Source organism: Protopterus annectens, chromosome 7.part0 (genome assembly GCF_019279795.1).
Source record: "Protopterus annectens isolate FY-2018-M chromosome 7.part0, PAN1.0, whole genome shotgun sequence".
In the NCBI taxonomy this organism is placed as follows: Eukaryota; Metazoa; Chordata; order Ceratodontiformes; family Protopteridae; genus Protopterus; species Protopterus annectens.
In genome coordinates, this window is record NC_056739.1 from 87,342,746 (window position 1) to 87,361,073 (window position 18,328).

Sequence of the window (18,328 nt, forward strand, 5' to 3'; positions counted from 1 at the left end):
CCCTCAGAGAAGAAACCAGGATCTGAAAGAATACTGGTCCAAGAATAACAAGACTAACCAACACTGGCCTTGATGACTAACCCATGTAGTTGGTTGCATGCTTGAGAGAAAAGTGGTGAAATCATCATAACTATGAATCACACATACCAACCAGGAGGTGGTTGCCAAACAAGATTTTATCACGGCACTATCCATGGTGTCAGCTGATGGAAGAGCTGATCTGATAGTGGTATGCTTGTCAGTGAAATATTGTGCAGCAAACACTCATTAAGACATAGTTAATGCTTTCCCTCACAGATACACAGTAATGCTACAGAATAGGCTCTCACTGAGTTTTCAGTTTTGATGAAAAAGGGAAGAGAAACCAAAGACCTTCCATGACCGAAAACCCTGTCACTATACTCTGTATCATACAGTCTGCTGAGAGATGATCTGTGCCTGGCCTACACAGCAGTCTCTGACTCTGCCTTAATGGAAATGCTGCACATCCGCAAACCAAATGGGACAACAGTCACTCACTCCAGGGATCTCAACCTAGCCTGTGACATTAACAAAACATGTTGGAGAGACAGATATATCTCCCAGAGTTTGCCACTCCTCTGGAATAAGCGCTGACTTCATGTGAAGCAGAACTCCTTAATGACCCTATTTAAGCACAACCTTGACAATTGGATGGGTGACCATAAATTCACCCTGGGGTGGCATGTATGTCCCCCATATACAGGGGTAGTCAGTGCTGATCATAGAATCGTTCTGCTAACAATGACCATCTAACTATGGTCAACTAAGGTTCAGGGGTTTTTACATGGCTAGGCTTGTAGAGGCCCTAGGGCCATTAGCCTAGTAACCTCCTATGAACCTATGACATCAGCTTCTAGACAAATGTCTTCCTTGTTCTTGAACTCTCTTCTTTTGATGATTCAGGGGAAGGCATTGTACCAGAGTAAACACTTGAACTCCCCAGATGATTGCCCAACACTCAGTGCCAGTGACATACTCCACAGCATTCCCCCTGAAAACTCCATATTTGGGAAGATCCTGACAATAAGGAGACAGGGAAATGGACCACTGACTCTGTGTCCTCCTAGGTAATCTGTCCAAGTGGTGGGCATGCATAAGAGAAAATCCTGATTCAGTCTTCCATGTGCCTAGGAAAGCTTACTGTATCACCCAGCCTCACAAACAGTGGAACTTTTGGTTGTTGACATCCATGCTGGACACTTTAGTTTATGCAACTACCCTTTAAAAGCCTCCAAGTTATAATTGCCCTGCAATCAGTCCATCTATCAAGGAGTCCAAAGTGATAGACTGTTTAAGGAATTGAGAGGAAGTGACTTTAGGCATCCTCCACATTTTCTGTGAGTGTACTAAACTATCTTTTACACATGACTTATGTTGTAACATAATATTTAGCCAGAGAAACAGGATCTAGCATTGTAGGTTCAAAGATATGCATATCAGAAGGTAGTTCAAAGATATGCATATCAGAAGTTCACAGATTTGCTGTTGTAACTAATTTGTGAGTTATGAATCCCCCGTCCCCCTTCAGGATCCTTGTATCTTTGTCCGTAATATCAAGGTACACTTCAAGAGTATAGAGAGAGAGACAGTAAAACTGTCTGTTCTGTGAGCATTAACGTTTCAGCCACTTTAAATCTCATTTTCTAGTATGCATAAGAGTTAACACCATTTTGGTCCAGGCATGGTACACAGCAGAAAAAAAAACATCTTGGAGAAACTGTAATGCTCAGCACAACTTCCAGAAAGATCAAACTCCCCAAAGAAAGGGTTCACAACAGTCTTAAGTAGTCCTGGCCCACCTACAAGTGGTCGGTAGCAGCAGCAATATTAAGAGATCAAAAGGTCCCCTTCTTACTTGACCAATTTCACATTATCTACCCTATCCTAGTGTCCACCCAACCAAAAAAAAAAAAAAAAAAAAGTGGAAAAAAGAAGGCCCTCTACCATCTTCAGAAAGAGAGCCATCTGTGAGGTCTCACCAAACTTGAAATGGTCAAGATTTTACTCCATATTCATTTTAGTGAGAGCAAAGACAAAGGATACCAGCACACTGAAGATTTAAGTAGCCTGACAATTTTATTTGCAAAGTAGTCTTCCAATTTGCTATGATTCCATCAATCCAAAGGAGATTAGATGCACTTTCCAACTTCCAAGATGCCTGGCTCCATATCAAGAGCACCAAGGAATCCGGGAGTTCTCATCACTTCTATTAAGCAGACACTCGCTCTCTGATCTTACATAATCATAAGTCCATCCACTTCAACTTCAGGGCAGTAGCTCAATACCTTTAAGGCTCTCTCAGGCTTTAGAACTCATCTCTAACTCCCACAATGCACTACATGTCCCTTTCACACCAGATCTCATTTACTGCATTTATTTGGATTACTGAGAAAGAATTCCAGACTCATATTCTGAGTTTTTAGTAAGAATGCCTCTTTGAAAAGTACTTTCTTTAGATTTCTTTAAGTCTGAGATCATATACTTGCCTTCTGTACCATGTTGTGCTTCCTGTTAGTTACTGGTACAGTCTTAAGAAGTAGTTGCTTTAAAACTCAGCTACATTCCTACCTTTCCTCTAACAGGAAATGCAACTGCACTTTCCCCACCTAGCCTAATAATCAATCCACCCCTTAAACTCCTGACTAACTCTGAGTACAAGCTAACCTAACATAAATGTACATATTGTAAATAACATAATTGTATGTATTGTAAATAACGCATCCCACCTTTTTTTCTCTCTTTTCCTTCTAAGTCTTTATGCTCCCTCTCAATTAAGTTACCACTGCCATCCTAAATATTTAGATACTATGTAACCAAATAATTTATTCCTGTTCTCTAGCATGAAATTAAATTATAATTGTGTATTCTTTACTATGATTGTATATGTAACTAAACTATGTAATGCAGAGCTTTTCTCCCCGGGCCTCCACTGAAAACAGGCTCCCTGATCCCAGTGGACCTCTCCAGTCATTAAACTGGAAATAAATAAATAAATAAATAAATAAATAAATAGTTGCCATCTTGCTTCTATCTTACAACCAGTCAAGAATGAAGTTTAGTTTTTTTTTTTTGGTTCTTTTTTTCTTTTGCTTTGGCTGTTACATATTGATTTTTGGAATGAGATTTGGTCATTGCAGTGAATTTTGTCATAGATAAGACTACTTGATTTTGAAATGATTTTGTAATGTTCAAAATGTGGGTACAGGATCCTTCTCTAGGAGGGTACATGTGCATTTTGCGCTGTGTACCTGGGGTGGATCACCTCAAAGCTTAGTGTGAAATTTTTGAAAAGTTTGGGTCTTGTGCACTGAAGAAAAACAGAAACAAGCTAATTTTGAAAGGGTTGTTGCTTTCTGTTACCATTAGGTCCAAGAACAGAAAATAAAAAGGAAAAAAGAAAACTGAAGGATGGGATCCCAAGGGGTCAGGCAGGTCTTCACCTTATGCTGGTTAAAGCTACCAAGATGGAGGTTTCCTTTCCTCAGGATATTTCTCCATTACCTTCTTAGGTATATGTAGTACCTGACCCTCTAGCTAAAATTATTTTCTTTCCTTTTTTAATCTGAAAAAGAATTGTGTCACTACTGGGAGACCATACCTCATTCAACAACGCAAAAAGCAGCACTGTTAGTTAAATCTAGCTACATCAGCAAAAAGTTCAATATCAAATAAATCAGCAAACTACAAATAATTTAAAAACAGCAGGTGTATGTCTGCAGTAATCACAGCAATTAAATCCTGAAGGATGTAAAGATGATCACTACTGCAGTAGCTGCCTCCTCCCTCAACTCCTTATTGCTGTATGGTTTTATGCTAGGGTGTGGTCCTTTATTGTATTTTCCTAGCACTGTCCTTGTCTGAGTTGTAGCCTCCCTCTCTCTGTTGGCACGAAAGCTTTGAAAGGTGTGGCACCCAAATTGGTCTTTTAGTCAGCTCTGCTCGAGCTGATTAATGGATTGAGTATGTAGGAGGTACCCCAAAACTTTGGAAGCTGTCCGGCTGTTATATACTTAGCAGGATATAACCAATATAGCATATGCTAGTGCAGCAGTGATTATTCAACATTTACTGTAATGGGAAGTTTATTTAGACAACTGTACTTTTGCAGCAGTGCTGCAGTAAGTAGCCTTTTATTTTATGTTTCCTTTGGCTTTCATAGCACTGCAATACTGCTGTATTTAAATTAAAAGATTAATTGAAGACTGTGATGTACAGCATGCATTTTACCTGTGTGGAAACAGATTGCCAGTAATAAAATAGTGAAGATTTTACATTTCCTTTCTCATTGCAAGATATGCTGCCTCCTCATTACTCTCTAACTGAACTGAAGTGGTGCCCTTGAACATGGTCTCAGGTCAATGCAAACAGACAGGCAGACACATACATACATACATACATACACACACACACACAGTTTAAATGCTGGTGGTGGTGGTCATTTCAGATGGTTGAGTGGAGGCACAAGTGATTGAGTATTCAAGTGATCAGTAAATGTTAGTATTTTGTTGTGTAAGATCAGAGTATAGCAAGGACTGAGGATTTGCCCTTTTCCTGTTGTAGTGTGATGTTGGTGTTGGTATATATAAGTTACAGAGGATATGAAGGCACAGCTGACTATGTGGAGGGGTGCAGGAGCTCCTTCAAAAAACACTTGTTAGAGTATTTTTCATGGTGAAGTGTTCTTTTTTTCATATAGCCATTTGACATGTAATTGAATGGCATATATATATATATATATATATATAGAGAGAGAGAGAGAGAGAGAGAGAGATGTGTGTGTGTGTGTGTGTGTGTGTGTGTGTGTGTGTGTGTGTGTGTATACACATACACATATACAAAATGTGTATATACATATATATATATATATATATATATATATATATATATATATATATATATATATATATACACACACACACACACAGACATATATATCTATCTATATATATATATATATATATATATATATATATATATATATATATATGCATCATGTGGTACCTATCATGTCTGATTGTATTTACAGGTCTTCTGTTTGTTTTTTAGCTCTATGAAGAAGCTCTAAGTGAGAATGGAAGACTGAAAACAAAAGTGCAGGAGGCCCAGGAAGAACTGGCAGGCATCCGAGTACAGATGGACAGATCCAACCAGGTTAGGAGCTTATAGCACCAATAGTGTTACAGTGAAAGTTCTTTCAAAACACCAAACTCAGTACTTGATGAGTTTATGTAGACAACTTACATTTAATGTTTGCTTATTGATCAAAAATACTTATCCTTTCAGTATTCCTGTGAAAGGTTAGTCTGCATTCACTGGTTATAAACATTGCTCTCTTCAATTTTACAGGTTCCATGAGTTGTTTTATTGGTTACTGCATGTCTGCATAGGCCACACTGTCATTGGTAATTCCTAATTTTTTTTCAGATAGGACACTTAAGGAGTATTAAAAGAAACACATGCATTCAGTGACCTCAAACATATTGTCATTCATCCTGATTTTGAAGCATTGAAATGGCCCTTTACAAGATAGCCTGTTTTACTCTACTGCCCTCATAAAAATACCACCATCCTACTCCATCTTCACTTTTTGCTTCTTCCTCAGCTTCTTTTTCCATTTACTAGAAATTCATTGACCTTTTAGGCTGATTTCCAGACACTATTATAAAGTTTTCTATTTTTTCTGAGGGTTGTTGTTGTGTCTTTTGGCTTTTCCCGGGTTAGGGGTCGCCACAGCGGAACTCCGGTCTGCTAATGATTGGCAGTAGATTTTTATGTGCCGAGTTGCCAGCCCTGACGCACAACCTTCAATGAAGGTATGCCCATTCATGCATGTCTCCACACAGAAGACGCTCTAGCTGAGAATCGAACAGGACAACGTCTTACTGTGAGGCGACAATGCTACCGCAGCACCACCACCGCAGTCTGTTTTTTCTGCGGGTAAACATGATTATTGTGTATTACTGCTGATAAACATTTGTTGTGCTATACGTCAAACACTAAAGTATATGGAAAAGTGTGGCAGACATATAGTCCCTGTTGAATTTCATTGTGTGTTCCTAAATGTATGAGGCTGTACATAATAACTGATCCCGTTGAGCACAGTAAGAGTTTTAAGAAAATGCTCTAGGATGACACATTGTGGACCCATGAAAATGTTTCTTTTACAGAAATTTACACAAAGTAGTAAAAAAAAAAAAAAAAGAGGCTAAGGCTAAATAGCAGAAGTCAGGCAAGGGTAAATGACTTAAAAAGGTAGAATATATTTTTTTAAAACATGAAAAATAAGCATGAGAAGGACAAAGGTTATGTCAAGAAAAACAGAGGAAGCAAAAGAAACAGCAGCTCTTGAGCATGCACTCTCCATCTCTTTTTCCAGTGTTAATGCACTTTCAGACATGCTTTCTGCAGAAAGTCAGCATGACAGGTAAAATAAAGAGAGTCTTGGCCATTTTGGCCAGAAGGGAAAGAAAAAAAATGAAGTACACTACACATGTGAAGGACATTGATGAGCCTATAATTCTAAAGGAAGCAATCACTTTTAAACTGTTGGCTGCAGAACCTGTTTTTTTTTTCCTTCAAAATGGAAGATATCTAGAAAAGCAATCATGCATACTTTTTCATAAATCTCCTGTGGTTATAATGACTTTGTATTTCCCAGCTAAACATTCGCTGGCTGATGAATCAATTAACATACTGTTGCAGAGCCATTAAATCCCAAACCATTAAAGGACATTTGAATTGTGACTCTTTAGATAGTTCCTCAAAAATTCATTTGCCTCTGCAATGTCTAGAAAATAGAAAATGAATTATTTTAGAAGTCCTGTTATGTGGATGACTTCTGTATGAAAGAGATTGAGGCTTACCTAGGTAAGGGATATTGATGTTAATGACCTCCTTTTCCTCAAAAATATCACCTTTGAAGGCTTAATATCATGTGAAAAAATGTTAGGGTTAAGAGTCCCTCCAAAGAAAAAAGAGAGGCTAAGGGCTAACAAATCATAACTTCAGCCTTGGATTTTACAGTTATTAATCTTTTCTTAACCTTTCTAGGTCAGATTCACAGCTGTAGACCCCAGAAAAGTTACGTGAGCTGTATAGTGTTCCCTTTGTCATCAGGACTACTTTAGCAAGTTTATTGCAAACCCAGGCAATATTTTCATTATTGTCTGTTAATAAAAGAAGAAAATAAGTGTTACTGCCAACCTGCCATGTGACAAAGGATATGTAGTGATAAGCAGGTTTGGCAACTGGGTTTATACCTCCTCTAAATTAGCACTCATTGCCATTAATGACTTATTAAATGCTACAGTCCTAAGGATCAGTGGTAGAACAGAGACAGTTTTGTCCTGATTTGCATACCAAAGAGGAAAAAATGTTAAGACTGCTGACAACAGACACAGACATACAGACAATACTATACATGTGTTTTTCCAAGGTCGGCAGCAAATGCCTTTGCTGTACGCAGACATGTTTTACTTAGTACCCAGCTGTATTGCCGAATGACATCATGGTGAAAATTTGTGTTGCCTTATCGAATTCCGACACACTGATTAGGTAGCCAACTGAAGTGTCCCTTAATATGTTGGAGAACAGGGTGAAATGTGACGTGAAAAAAAAGATGTATACCATAAGGATCATTGCTGCATAAATCACGTATATGATATGGAATATAGCCGCAGGTGGGCATCAGTCTTCCAGCCAGAAATTTCTAAAAGTTGAATATCAAAACATATAGTTGTAGTTTCATGGCATTCCCATTAGAGAGCAGCCTTTTTATAAAATAAAGCACATAATGTACCTTTCTGACCCCCCTCCCCACACACTGAATTGCAGGGTCACTATTATTTTTTTAGTCTGTTCTGGACTACATCTGTTCAACAGTATTTAGAATATGTTATGTAGATCTACTAAATAGCAAGTAACATTTTTACATATATATTTGATAAATGGTATCCCCTGAGGAAGTCATCAGGAAATGCTCTTGTAGCTGCAAAATCCCCCCCAATTCTCCCCAAAGATTCCTACCTACAGTGCTGCTTTTATTTGTAGAAACTGTGTGTTATCAAATGTTATTCTCATTGAGTGATCTATACTGGCTAACAGTCACTTAAAGATCTATCTCCTAGGCACATTGATATATAAAGTTCTAAATGAAGGTTTCTGCCCTCCTTTGAAGAGAAAACTCTCCCTCAGATAATAGACATATTCCCTAAGAAATAGTCATGAAAATGTAGTCTCTTTAACTACACCCACTGTCTAACAACAAAAGGAAAACCCATTTTGCGTATTAGGCCTTATCCTATGGATCTTCATCCAGAGATCAGAAGTCAAAACACCCTTCAAGGTTTAAATCACCCCTTAACAGAACATCTCCCCATTGCAATAGCATGTAAGTGCTGCACACACTTTTTTCAGAACTGTAACCCATACTGTTGACAGATGTGTTGAATGGACAGTAGCCAGTCACATAGCATGTGTCTAATGTATATAGCTGTTAAGCTCTGTGTATCATGTATATAATATATAGAGGTCTTAAGCATTACTAGCCACAACTGTTTTAAAATTATCTGTACTCCGCTCTTATCTCAATGTATTAATTGTAATTTCTGTCTTTCTGCTCTTATGATTTGTACTCAAATGTTCAGCTGTACTAACTCAAAAGTACAATTAAAAGAAGTATATGACTGTACTGTCAAGTTGAAATATCTGTACTCTTGCCTAACAGGCTCAGGTCTTAAATGAAAAGAATTTCACCCAGTTAGCAAATAAAAATAAAAAAAAAGCTTTCTGTATTACCTCTGTCCCTATTAAAAGAGACAGTAACTTACATAAGCTCTTTGAAGAGGCCTGTTTTGGTGTACAATACTTTTCCTACGTAACTGGAATAATTTTTCAATGTTTCCCAATTCATTATGTTAGCAGACTAAACTAAATTAAAATACTAGAGATGTAATCTGCAGCATTTTTTTATATTTTCTCTGCTGAATGTTAACAGCTTTCCACTTTGACTTTTACTGGTCATCTAAGGACAAGCTATGTCTGCTTTTTTCAGCTTTGTGTCTCTTCCATAAGGATAGTTCTGTTACACAAGATAGTTTGAATCCAGATATCCAGTGCTTTATTGTTCAAGTTTAGTGATATCCTAACTGATGTCATTATTTCAGCTGTGAGTTACAATTTTCAACTCTTTTCTGCTAGTCATTCAAAAGATTTAATATTTAAATCTTACAGCTTGATGTGATACCCGCAGAAAGTGAGCATAAGTCATTTAAGTGCAGAGGAATTATTTTCATCAAATTCAGTACTGTATAGCATCAGCATCACCTTTACTGCTACCTCTGTGTTAGTCCCCCATGATCAGCTGTACCTCAGGGGCCACGTGTTGGCGCAGTCCCTTGGAACTGCTTACATGTACAGTCAGTATAATAAAGCTCTTCATTCTGGAAGTCAACCAGATTCAGTGTTTCATTTTAAATGTCCAAACATTTCCCCAGGTCAATTAAGCCTGAGGAATTTTCTGTTGTTTTAGCTAACTTTCTTTTTATGTGTTAGACCCACCATGGCTACTTGTATTTTAGTTTTAAATTCTTGCTGCTTTCATATGCCTGTACCTTTTTAAGTATGTTGATAACTCTGTATTCTTATGATGCCTTAGTAAGCTTCATCATTCCTACATAAGTATGTGTGCAGAATATAATACATCTATAACTGAGCATGTATCATCTTGATTCATGGAAAACTAACATTGACATATAACATCTTTCTTTATGTTATAAAGGCACTCTTGTGATTGTATTTATTACATGTTGCTATATAAAATAAATTACTCTAATCTTGAGAAGGGTTCTTTTTTTCCCTGAAGCAGGTTTCATTTTGAAATTCCAAGGATCGTAGTTGCAGTTCTCAGAGCTGTGAGACATAAAAGTGCAAAAAAAAGGGAAATATGCACAAAGTCTGAGGTTTCAGTACTGCAGAGTATTCTTACTCCAGGCCACAGCTCTGTCAGAATTAGAATATATAAGTAACAGAAAGGGGTTCACAGCCTCACCTCCCATATCAGGGCATACACTGACTAAAGCTTCCCTACAAAAACACTTTAGCACCAAGTTTCACAGTTTGCTTTATTTCTTGGCCAACCATACACTGTTTTTCATAGTTTTGGGATTCACAGTTATGGATCTTGTGTTTCCAGCAGTGAGCCTCTGGTAGCAGTCTAAACTGTTAACAGGTTATCACTTGTAATCTGCACTTTTGTTCACAAGTATATATTTAACCAAGATATATCCTGTGCATGTTGTAACTGTCGCAAACGCAATTTTCTAGACCCATACCTCTCTACCACTTAATGCAAGAAATCAGGACAAAGCTTAAAATAATGGGGAGACAAGGGCCCAAAAATAGGGACAGATTTTAAATATTGCTCTTATAAATTTAGAAAAGTTGCTAGAATAATGGAATTTGTGTTAGCGTACCTTTTTTTTCTGAAGAATATGAAGCATAAAACTCAGATGTATATCATTATTTAATGAATTCAGTCCTCAGTGATTTGCCAGAAAACCACAAAATTTATGAGAAATGGTCCAAAAATATGAGGCAAAAATCTGGTCATTCTGCAAAAATCAGGACAGCTGAGAGGTACACCTTCATATCTCTCAAGTGTATCTCATTATGACAAATGTTCCTCAATTTAAGTCTTAAAGTCCATGTTCCTCACAGATTCACATTGAAAGGATTTTTTCTAATGATACCAATAATAAATAATGTTGAATCATATCTGTTCATCAAAAGAACTTTTAATAAGTATAAAGTAACAATTTTTAACCATCTTGTGAAGTTGTAAGTATTCTACATTGTATACATTTGTTTCAAAGATCTTGTTAGAAGATGTGAAGAGGTGAGCAGAAGAGGGATGAAGGAGGGGAAACAAGCAGAGGTTTGTAAGTACTAACCTCTCCCTAGATATCCAAAAGAACTTTTTTCACAGAGAGTATTAGAGACCCATATGATGGACTACTTAAGTGGGTGGTGGACTGAGAATCCACAGATGGACTCAGAATGCACAGGGCAGGTAAGAAAGGGGTACAGGTGAAACTGTGTAAATAACTGAGGTAGAATATTAAATGTACTTTATGTGTAGCCAGCATAATCTTTTTGTCTCCTGGCATCAAGCAAATGTAGTTTAACATAAGCTGGGAATTAGGCTTTTCTATATTATAAGTGGAGGACAGTCTAATTTAATGCCACATTTGAGCCTTTTGAATTCTTCAGCATTAATAATTCCTACAGCTGTGAATCTGATTGCTATTCCAGGTTAACAGAAGCCCAAAGGATATAGTTGTCTCTTCTACCAACTGTATTTATACTGAATAATGATAGTATGTCTATTTCAAAGAAATGATAATAGATAAACATGTATATTTGTTAACAATTTTTTTTGTTGTTGTTGAATAACATGCTAGTTGCTACACAAACAATATAACCAAGGAGAAATATGGTTATAGCTGTTTGTTTGCTGCATTCTTGCCTTGAATATATTTCACCTATATAGGAAACTTTTTGCTACCTTACATAATTAGAAGGAGTACATTAATACATCCATGTGTTGTGTTTCACTTATTAACAGAGCTCCTATTCAAGATTTTGTACTAGACCAATTCCTTCGAAATATAAACACAACATTTTATAAAGGAAGGAACGTTTCTTGGTTTAATATTTAGCTGTCAACGATTTATTGGTGGTATAACTGCAGTCAGATGAATTTTAATGTTTATAAAAGAATGACAGCAGCAACTGGTTTAAAGATCATTCACTTTATGTTAAAATGGATTCTTTTTTTCTCCATATTTACTAAGGGAGTTCCCTTGGGCTCAGTCCTTGGACTCTCTAATGCTCTAAAAGCCAGCTGCAGTAACCTGTGAGCAAACAGACCTTGGACAATTTGTAGATGACAATAAGTTTGCCAATACAGTTACTAATATTAATAGTTAATATAACCTGCATAAATCACTAGATGATTTACAACAGCTGGATAGAAAGAAACCATATATCTTTTAACAGTAATACATTGAAGGTTATACATTTTGTTACAAAAAATGTATCCATATTCTGACTACAAGGAGTTATGAAGCCAATAAATAAACATAACATGATCAAGTACAGAGGACTTAGGATTTATACCAGTCAACAGCTTAGTTTTTAGTATGAACATTATTGCAATAATTAGGAAATGGTTTGCCACTGTGTAAACCTTTTTGAACTGTTACTTTGAAAAAGCTCAATATGTTAATTACACTTTTCAAATAAGTTGTTAACGGTCACATATTAAATATTGTGCTTCCCTGTGCTGTTATTTAGTTGATGATGTTAGAAGGCTGGCGAGAATTCAAAGATTATTTATAAAATTAATTTATTATGTAAGGTTCCTGACTCATACTAACAAGCTTATTAGCATCAGACTACTGATGATGGTTATTTATAGCATATAGGTAACTTGTTTTGGTATCTGCCTTCCTGGAATGCGAACATAAGGTTACACATTCTCACTGTCAGGTGACTGCCACCTTTTAAATATACTGTTTACACTTTGTCCGAGGAGTGGCTTGTAGTACTGGCTGCTGGACTGCAACCCCACCCCCAGTTTCAAAAAAAGAAGAAGATAACTGGCAGTATTTAAAAAAAAATGACTTGTTATTTTTAATTAAAAATAATAGGAAACCTTTTTTGACTCTCAGGTGCTTGGAACTATGTTAATGCTCAAGTGTGGGGTTCTGGGGAACTCTGAGTTTGTTTCCTGGGCTGTTTTCAAAGCAGCCTGGCTTGGGACTTTACAAATCTAGCCCTACCCATCTGCATAGCTGTTGTGGATATTGGAGACTTCAGTCATCAAGTGATTCACCACGCTGCTGCATGAATCAGCTAGGAGCACTTTCTATTGGCTCAGGCTGCCTCAGGTGACTGAGACAGTCTGAAAATGAAAGATAAAGAGATCATTAATGTAGGTAGCCAGGACAAGAGCATAAGAATATGTTTTTATTTGTTTTGCAGCCCGTAAGCCAGGGCATCATGTTGGAAGGAATTTATGTGTGTGTGTGTGTGTGTGTGTGTGTGTTTGTGTGTGTGTGTGTGTATGTGTGTGTGTGTGTGTGTGTGTGTGTGTGTGTGTGTGTGTGCACATTTAATATGTATGTATGGGTTTACTAATGAAATTTCGAAACTGCATTTGTTGACTGCTCACAATGGTCGACCAGAAATGCAGAAATCGGAACTTTGAAACAGCAGCCATGGCGAAACTGAATACATTGACATCTGTAGTTCGATATATTCAACATAGCAGGAGGTAACGTCAGTCACCTGTGCAATGCACCTTAATGTACCATTACATTCTACTGTCAATGGTACGTTAATCATACTGTTTTTCAGGGGAGCTATAACCATCTGTGCCCCCCACACTCTGTGCAAATTAAATATACCAACTCTGAGATTGCACTACAGTGAGGAAATGGGTTAATTCCTTGTTCCTCGCTGAACTGTGATCTCCATGCACAAAGCCGAACTCAGATACTCTAAACTACACTACCCATTCGCTGTAGTGTAGTCAATGTATTTTGGTTCAGCATTCTACCCATTTGAAAAGTGCCTTTTGACCACATGCCGGTTGAGCACAGGCACTTCGGACATTTAATAATAGACCTATGTATGTGTGTATGTACGTATGTATGTATGTTTGTGGGAGTGGGACATATTTCTCTCCCGTGCCTGATTTTGCTCATTATTTATTTATGTTGCACTTTACCAGTTAGTTTCCTGGCAAGCCACTGAGAATTAACAGTCAACACGCTAGATATTACAGCAGCATACTTTTTATTGTTCAGAAAATGCACATTGATGAAAACCGTTTACTCTATCAACTTTTTAACTGCAAAAGGGTAATTTAAAAATTGTTTCCAATTTTGGGTCTTTGAGTCATTGTCCTTTCATTGTTGTTGGATTTGTCAGCAATTCTTATTTATTTATTTATTTACATTTGTTGGCCGGGAGAGTCCGACTGGACTCAGGTCCATTTTCAGTGGAGGCCCAGGGAGAACATCTACACATTCAAATGTTAAAGACATTATACAAGTAGAGAAATATATCATATAAAATTATAGACACTGTTAGAGCTGTAGAGCATAATACAAGATTAAAAAAGTTGTACTTTTCAAAATTCTTGAGCAAAGAAGTTAAGAGGTATGGGGGGGGGGGGCATAGGAGATCTCAGCTGTCTCTGATTTTGGTCTGTTTATGTATAAAAATTGTGTTTTGGCAAATCGATCAGGATTGCATTTACTATGTCCCTACAGACATATGAGTTTCAAAGTTAATAGCCTTCAGAAAAGGCATGCTAATGCAAAAACAAGCCTTTTATTTTAGCAATGTTCTAATTAAATAAAAGCAATATTTGTTTGAGTTTGGTCATTTGTCCTTCATTACTTTTAAGATTTTTTTGGTGAATCTTGAGCTCAGGTATTGAGAGGTATTTGGTTGCAGTAGGTCGAACAATATAGTCTGACAGTAGTGACTTGAGAAATTAAATTATTGAGTGTCAGTTATTTATATATTTATTCATTCATTTGATCATAATCAAACATCTGGCGTTTACAGCCACAGTCATACAAATGGGTGTAGTTGATGTTTTTTTTTGTGTGTGTGTGTGTGTGTGTGTGTGTGTGTGTGTGTGTGTATAGGTGCAGGGGGTTAAAATTACTGTAACCAACTTTTTTTATTTTAATGCATTCTGATATGTGAGGTATATACAGTGAGTAACATTGGCTTGAGTAATTGCTGGGTACAAGGATATTGACAGTGTTTTTCAGTTTAAGCAGACATTATTCTGGATTTATAGAGGTAGTGTGCGTTTTGTGAAACCAGATGAAACACATTCCTTGCCTATTTTTAACACAATGAGATATCTGAGATCCACAGTTAATAAAGTGATAAGTATGGAGATTGTCTCTGATGCAAATGACTGTATGTGTGGTGAAGGGGTTGCAGTAAATCTAAAAGCAACAAGTTAACCATATTTTAGCACTTTCCATCAGATTCAGGCATTAGCAGTGTACTTAATAACTGGCTGTCTGTGGTGGTCTGGGCAGGATGAATAGAAAGGAAGTGAAAATCATGATCTGAGACCTTAATAAGGCATTTGATAAAATTGGATATGAAATCTTATGGGAAATAATGAAGGAATGTAATATGTGAGAAAGTTAGGAAATTATGTATGTCAGCATATAATAATAATAATAATAATAATAATAATAATAATAATAATAATAGGACAGTGCAGTGGTTAACATTGTCACCTCACAGGAAGCAGTTAAATTTTTGGCTGGGGTGTCTTCTGTGCGGATTTTGCATGTCCTCCCTGTGTTCGTATGGGTTCCTCTGGGTACTACGGTTTCCCCCCACATTCCAAAGACGTGTCTGGAGCATTTCTCCTCGAGCCTCAGCTGAAAATAGGCTTTGTCCTAGCCAGACCTTCCCAGTCAACAAATGTTAAATAAATAAATAATAAAGTAAAAATACTTGTAAATGACTTGTTAAACCAAGAGGTGCATATGAAGAGTGGTGCAAGACAAAGATGCCCAATGATTTGTATACCTTTTGTATTAGTTATAAATGTAATAGTATGTGAAATAAATTACAAAATGAAGGAGGGGGTGTATATAACACCTGAAGAGTTGAGAATTAGTTTTGTTAACATATGCATATGACATTAGGATAATTATTGTAAAAACAAAATTTAGATAAAAGTAATAATTTGCACAAATGAGGATTTAGAAGTGATAGGGATGGCTTTAAATAAAGAAGAAAGTAAAGGTTTAAATTGTGCAGTAATGGTAAGGGGTATATATTTTGCAATGAATGATCTTTCTGTGTTAGGTATAAAATGTAGGAGTAAAAATGTACGTAGAATTCAACTGGAAAAAACAATAGAAATAAAACAAACTCACCTTTTCTGGAGACATATAAATTATCATTCAGAAAAAAAGGTTTATTTGATAAATTCAATACTGATGGGAAAATAGAATACTAGGCAAGTGTATTTATGCTGCCAACAGTAAAGAATTATTACAGATATATTTTTTCATTTATATGGGATTCTAGATTACAATACCCAGTAAAAAGAGGAGCTGTGTATTTAAATAAAGCGGAAGGAGGTTTATGGTTAATTAACCTAGTGTTATATGTTGCTTCATTAAATTTGTATAATGTATTGAAGTGGATAAATGAAAAAGGCGATGAGATATTAGTAGTAAAATTATATAAATATAAGTTAAATGTTGGTCTATGGCAAAAAAAAAAGAGAAAAAGAGTATACAAATGAAGAAATAAAATGTTACCAAAAAATATTTTTGCAGAAAATAAAAACTGATAATATATAAAAAAAAAAAAAAGAATGCGATGATAAAACATTATTATAAAAAACTGTGGGTAAAATCTAACAGATGAAAAAAATAAAGCTATAAAAATAAGTATATGGTATAATAAAAAAGTAGAATCTCAAGATTCTTTTATGGAGAATGGTAATAGAACAGTTATCAGAAAAAGGAAATATGTCATATAAAAAGGGTGATAAAATATGTTTACATTGTCAAGAAAAAGAAATTACTGAACATGTGTTTTTGAAATGTAAAATAGTAAAAAATGTATGGGGAAAACTATGTAAAGAAGGTAAACATAGATATAATTAAATGTGTATATTATTTAAATAGAAATAAGGAATATGCTAAAAGAATAATTAAAAGTTATTTTATTGTTAAAAGAATAGCTTAAAATTATTTTATGGCATATGGGTTATATTGAACGAAAGAATAAATGAAATTATGTTTAATTATAAATGGATTTTACAACAATATTAAGAAAAATCAGATGGTGGTTATGAAAAAAGCAGTGGGGGTCTAATAGGGATGAAAATTTAGTATGATTGTAAGGACAATTATGATTATGTGTAAATATATTTGTATGTGTATATATTTGTACATTTGTAAATATTTGTAAATATGTAAATAAGTTGTAAGTAAGACCACTTTTTGTATATAAATAAAGGACTCATACTCTTTTCAATAGATGGTGTAGACTCTTTTACATCCTCCTGAGCTATCACCAACTCAAGCAGATGAGACCTTAGTTTAATGTCTCATCTAAAGGACAACACACTCATGAGGGCAGGAACCCCACTTATGCTGCACTGCAGTGTCAGCAATCAAGCTACCTGATGTTGGATTTGAACCCCTTTTTGCACCAAAAACATGTATGCTACCTATTGTACCACTGACACTCTTGTCTTTCACACTTAGGCAGCAGTCTGATCTTCCCTATCAGCTACCCTTTTATTTGTTTGCTGATATGCTGCATTTTATCAATAAATTATATATCTGGTTATCTTTCTTTGTCTCTCTGTCTCTCTCTCTGTGTGTATATATATATATATATATATATATATATATGTATATATATATATATATATATATATATATATATATATATATATATATATATATATATATATATATATATATATATATATATATATATATGTGTGTGTGTATGTGTGTGTGTGTGTGTGTGTGTGTGTGTGTGTCAAAAGATCGAAAGTTCAAAAGACTGAAAAATCACAATATATAATACTCAAAATGTCAAAAACATTTTTTAATGCAGGGGGGCAAGCTCCCTCCACTCCTCATGTCAGTGGCTACATACCCCAACCCCCCTGCTAATTATATATACCAACTCCGAGATCGCACAACAGTGGATAAAGTGCAAATTCCATTTTCATTATTCTGAGTATTAGATATTTTAATTTTCATTCTTTTGGACTTTCAGTCTTCTGAAGGGGGCCCATATATATATATATATATATATATATATATATATATATATATATATATATATATATATATATGGGTTCCCTTTAAATCATCGAATGTTCAGTACATCGAAGTTCTGATCATCGAGACCAGAACATCGATGTTCAGAACATCGAAGGTTTAAAGTGGAAGTGCCAGGTAAGTGAGATTGTGGAATGTTGGGTGTATATGCAGGGCAGCAAGGTGCCCTGCATGTTGTGTGTGTGTGTGTGTGTGTGTGTGTGTGTGTGTGTGTGTGTGTGTGTGTGTGTGTGTGTGCCATCTGAGTGTTGGCATTGCAGGTAGGGTAGGGAAATCTCCCGTTTAGCTCTACCACATATAGCGGTAAATGGGAGATTTCCCTTACCCCACTGTAGTGTGATCTCGGAGTTGGAATATTTAAAGTAGGGGGGTGTGGGGGG

At 35.9% G+C, this 18,328-nt stretch overlaps 1 protein-coding gene across 6 annotated transcripts in view; it reads left to right on the forward strand.

The window, feature by feature from the left end:
* The window catches only part of PPP1R12B (protein phosphatase 1 regulatory subunit 12B), a 1,629,528-nt gene that overhangs the window by 1,403,932 nt on the left and 207,268 nt on the right, over positions 1–18,328 (forward strand). For all 6 annotated transcript variants that reach the window (XM_044076504.1, XM_044076507.1, XM_044076505.1 and 3 more), the window contains exon 8: positions 5,068–5,172. In XM_044076504.1, coding sequence (XP_043932439.1) covers positions 5,068–5,172 — 105 coding nt within the window. The remainder of the gene's footprint in view (positions 1–5,067; positions 5,173–18,328) is intronic.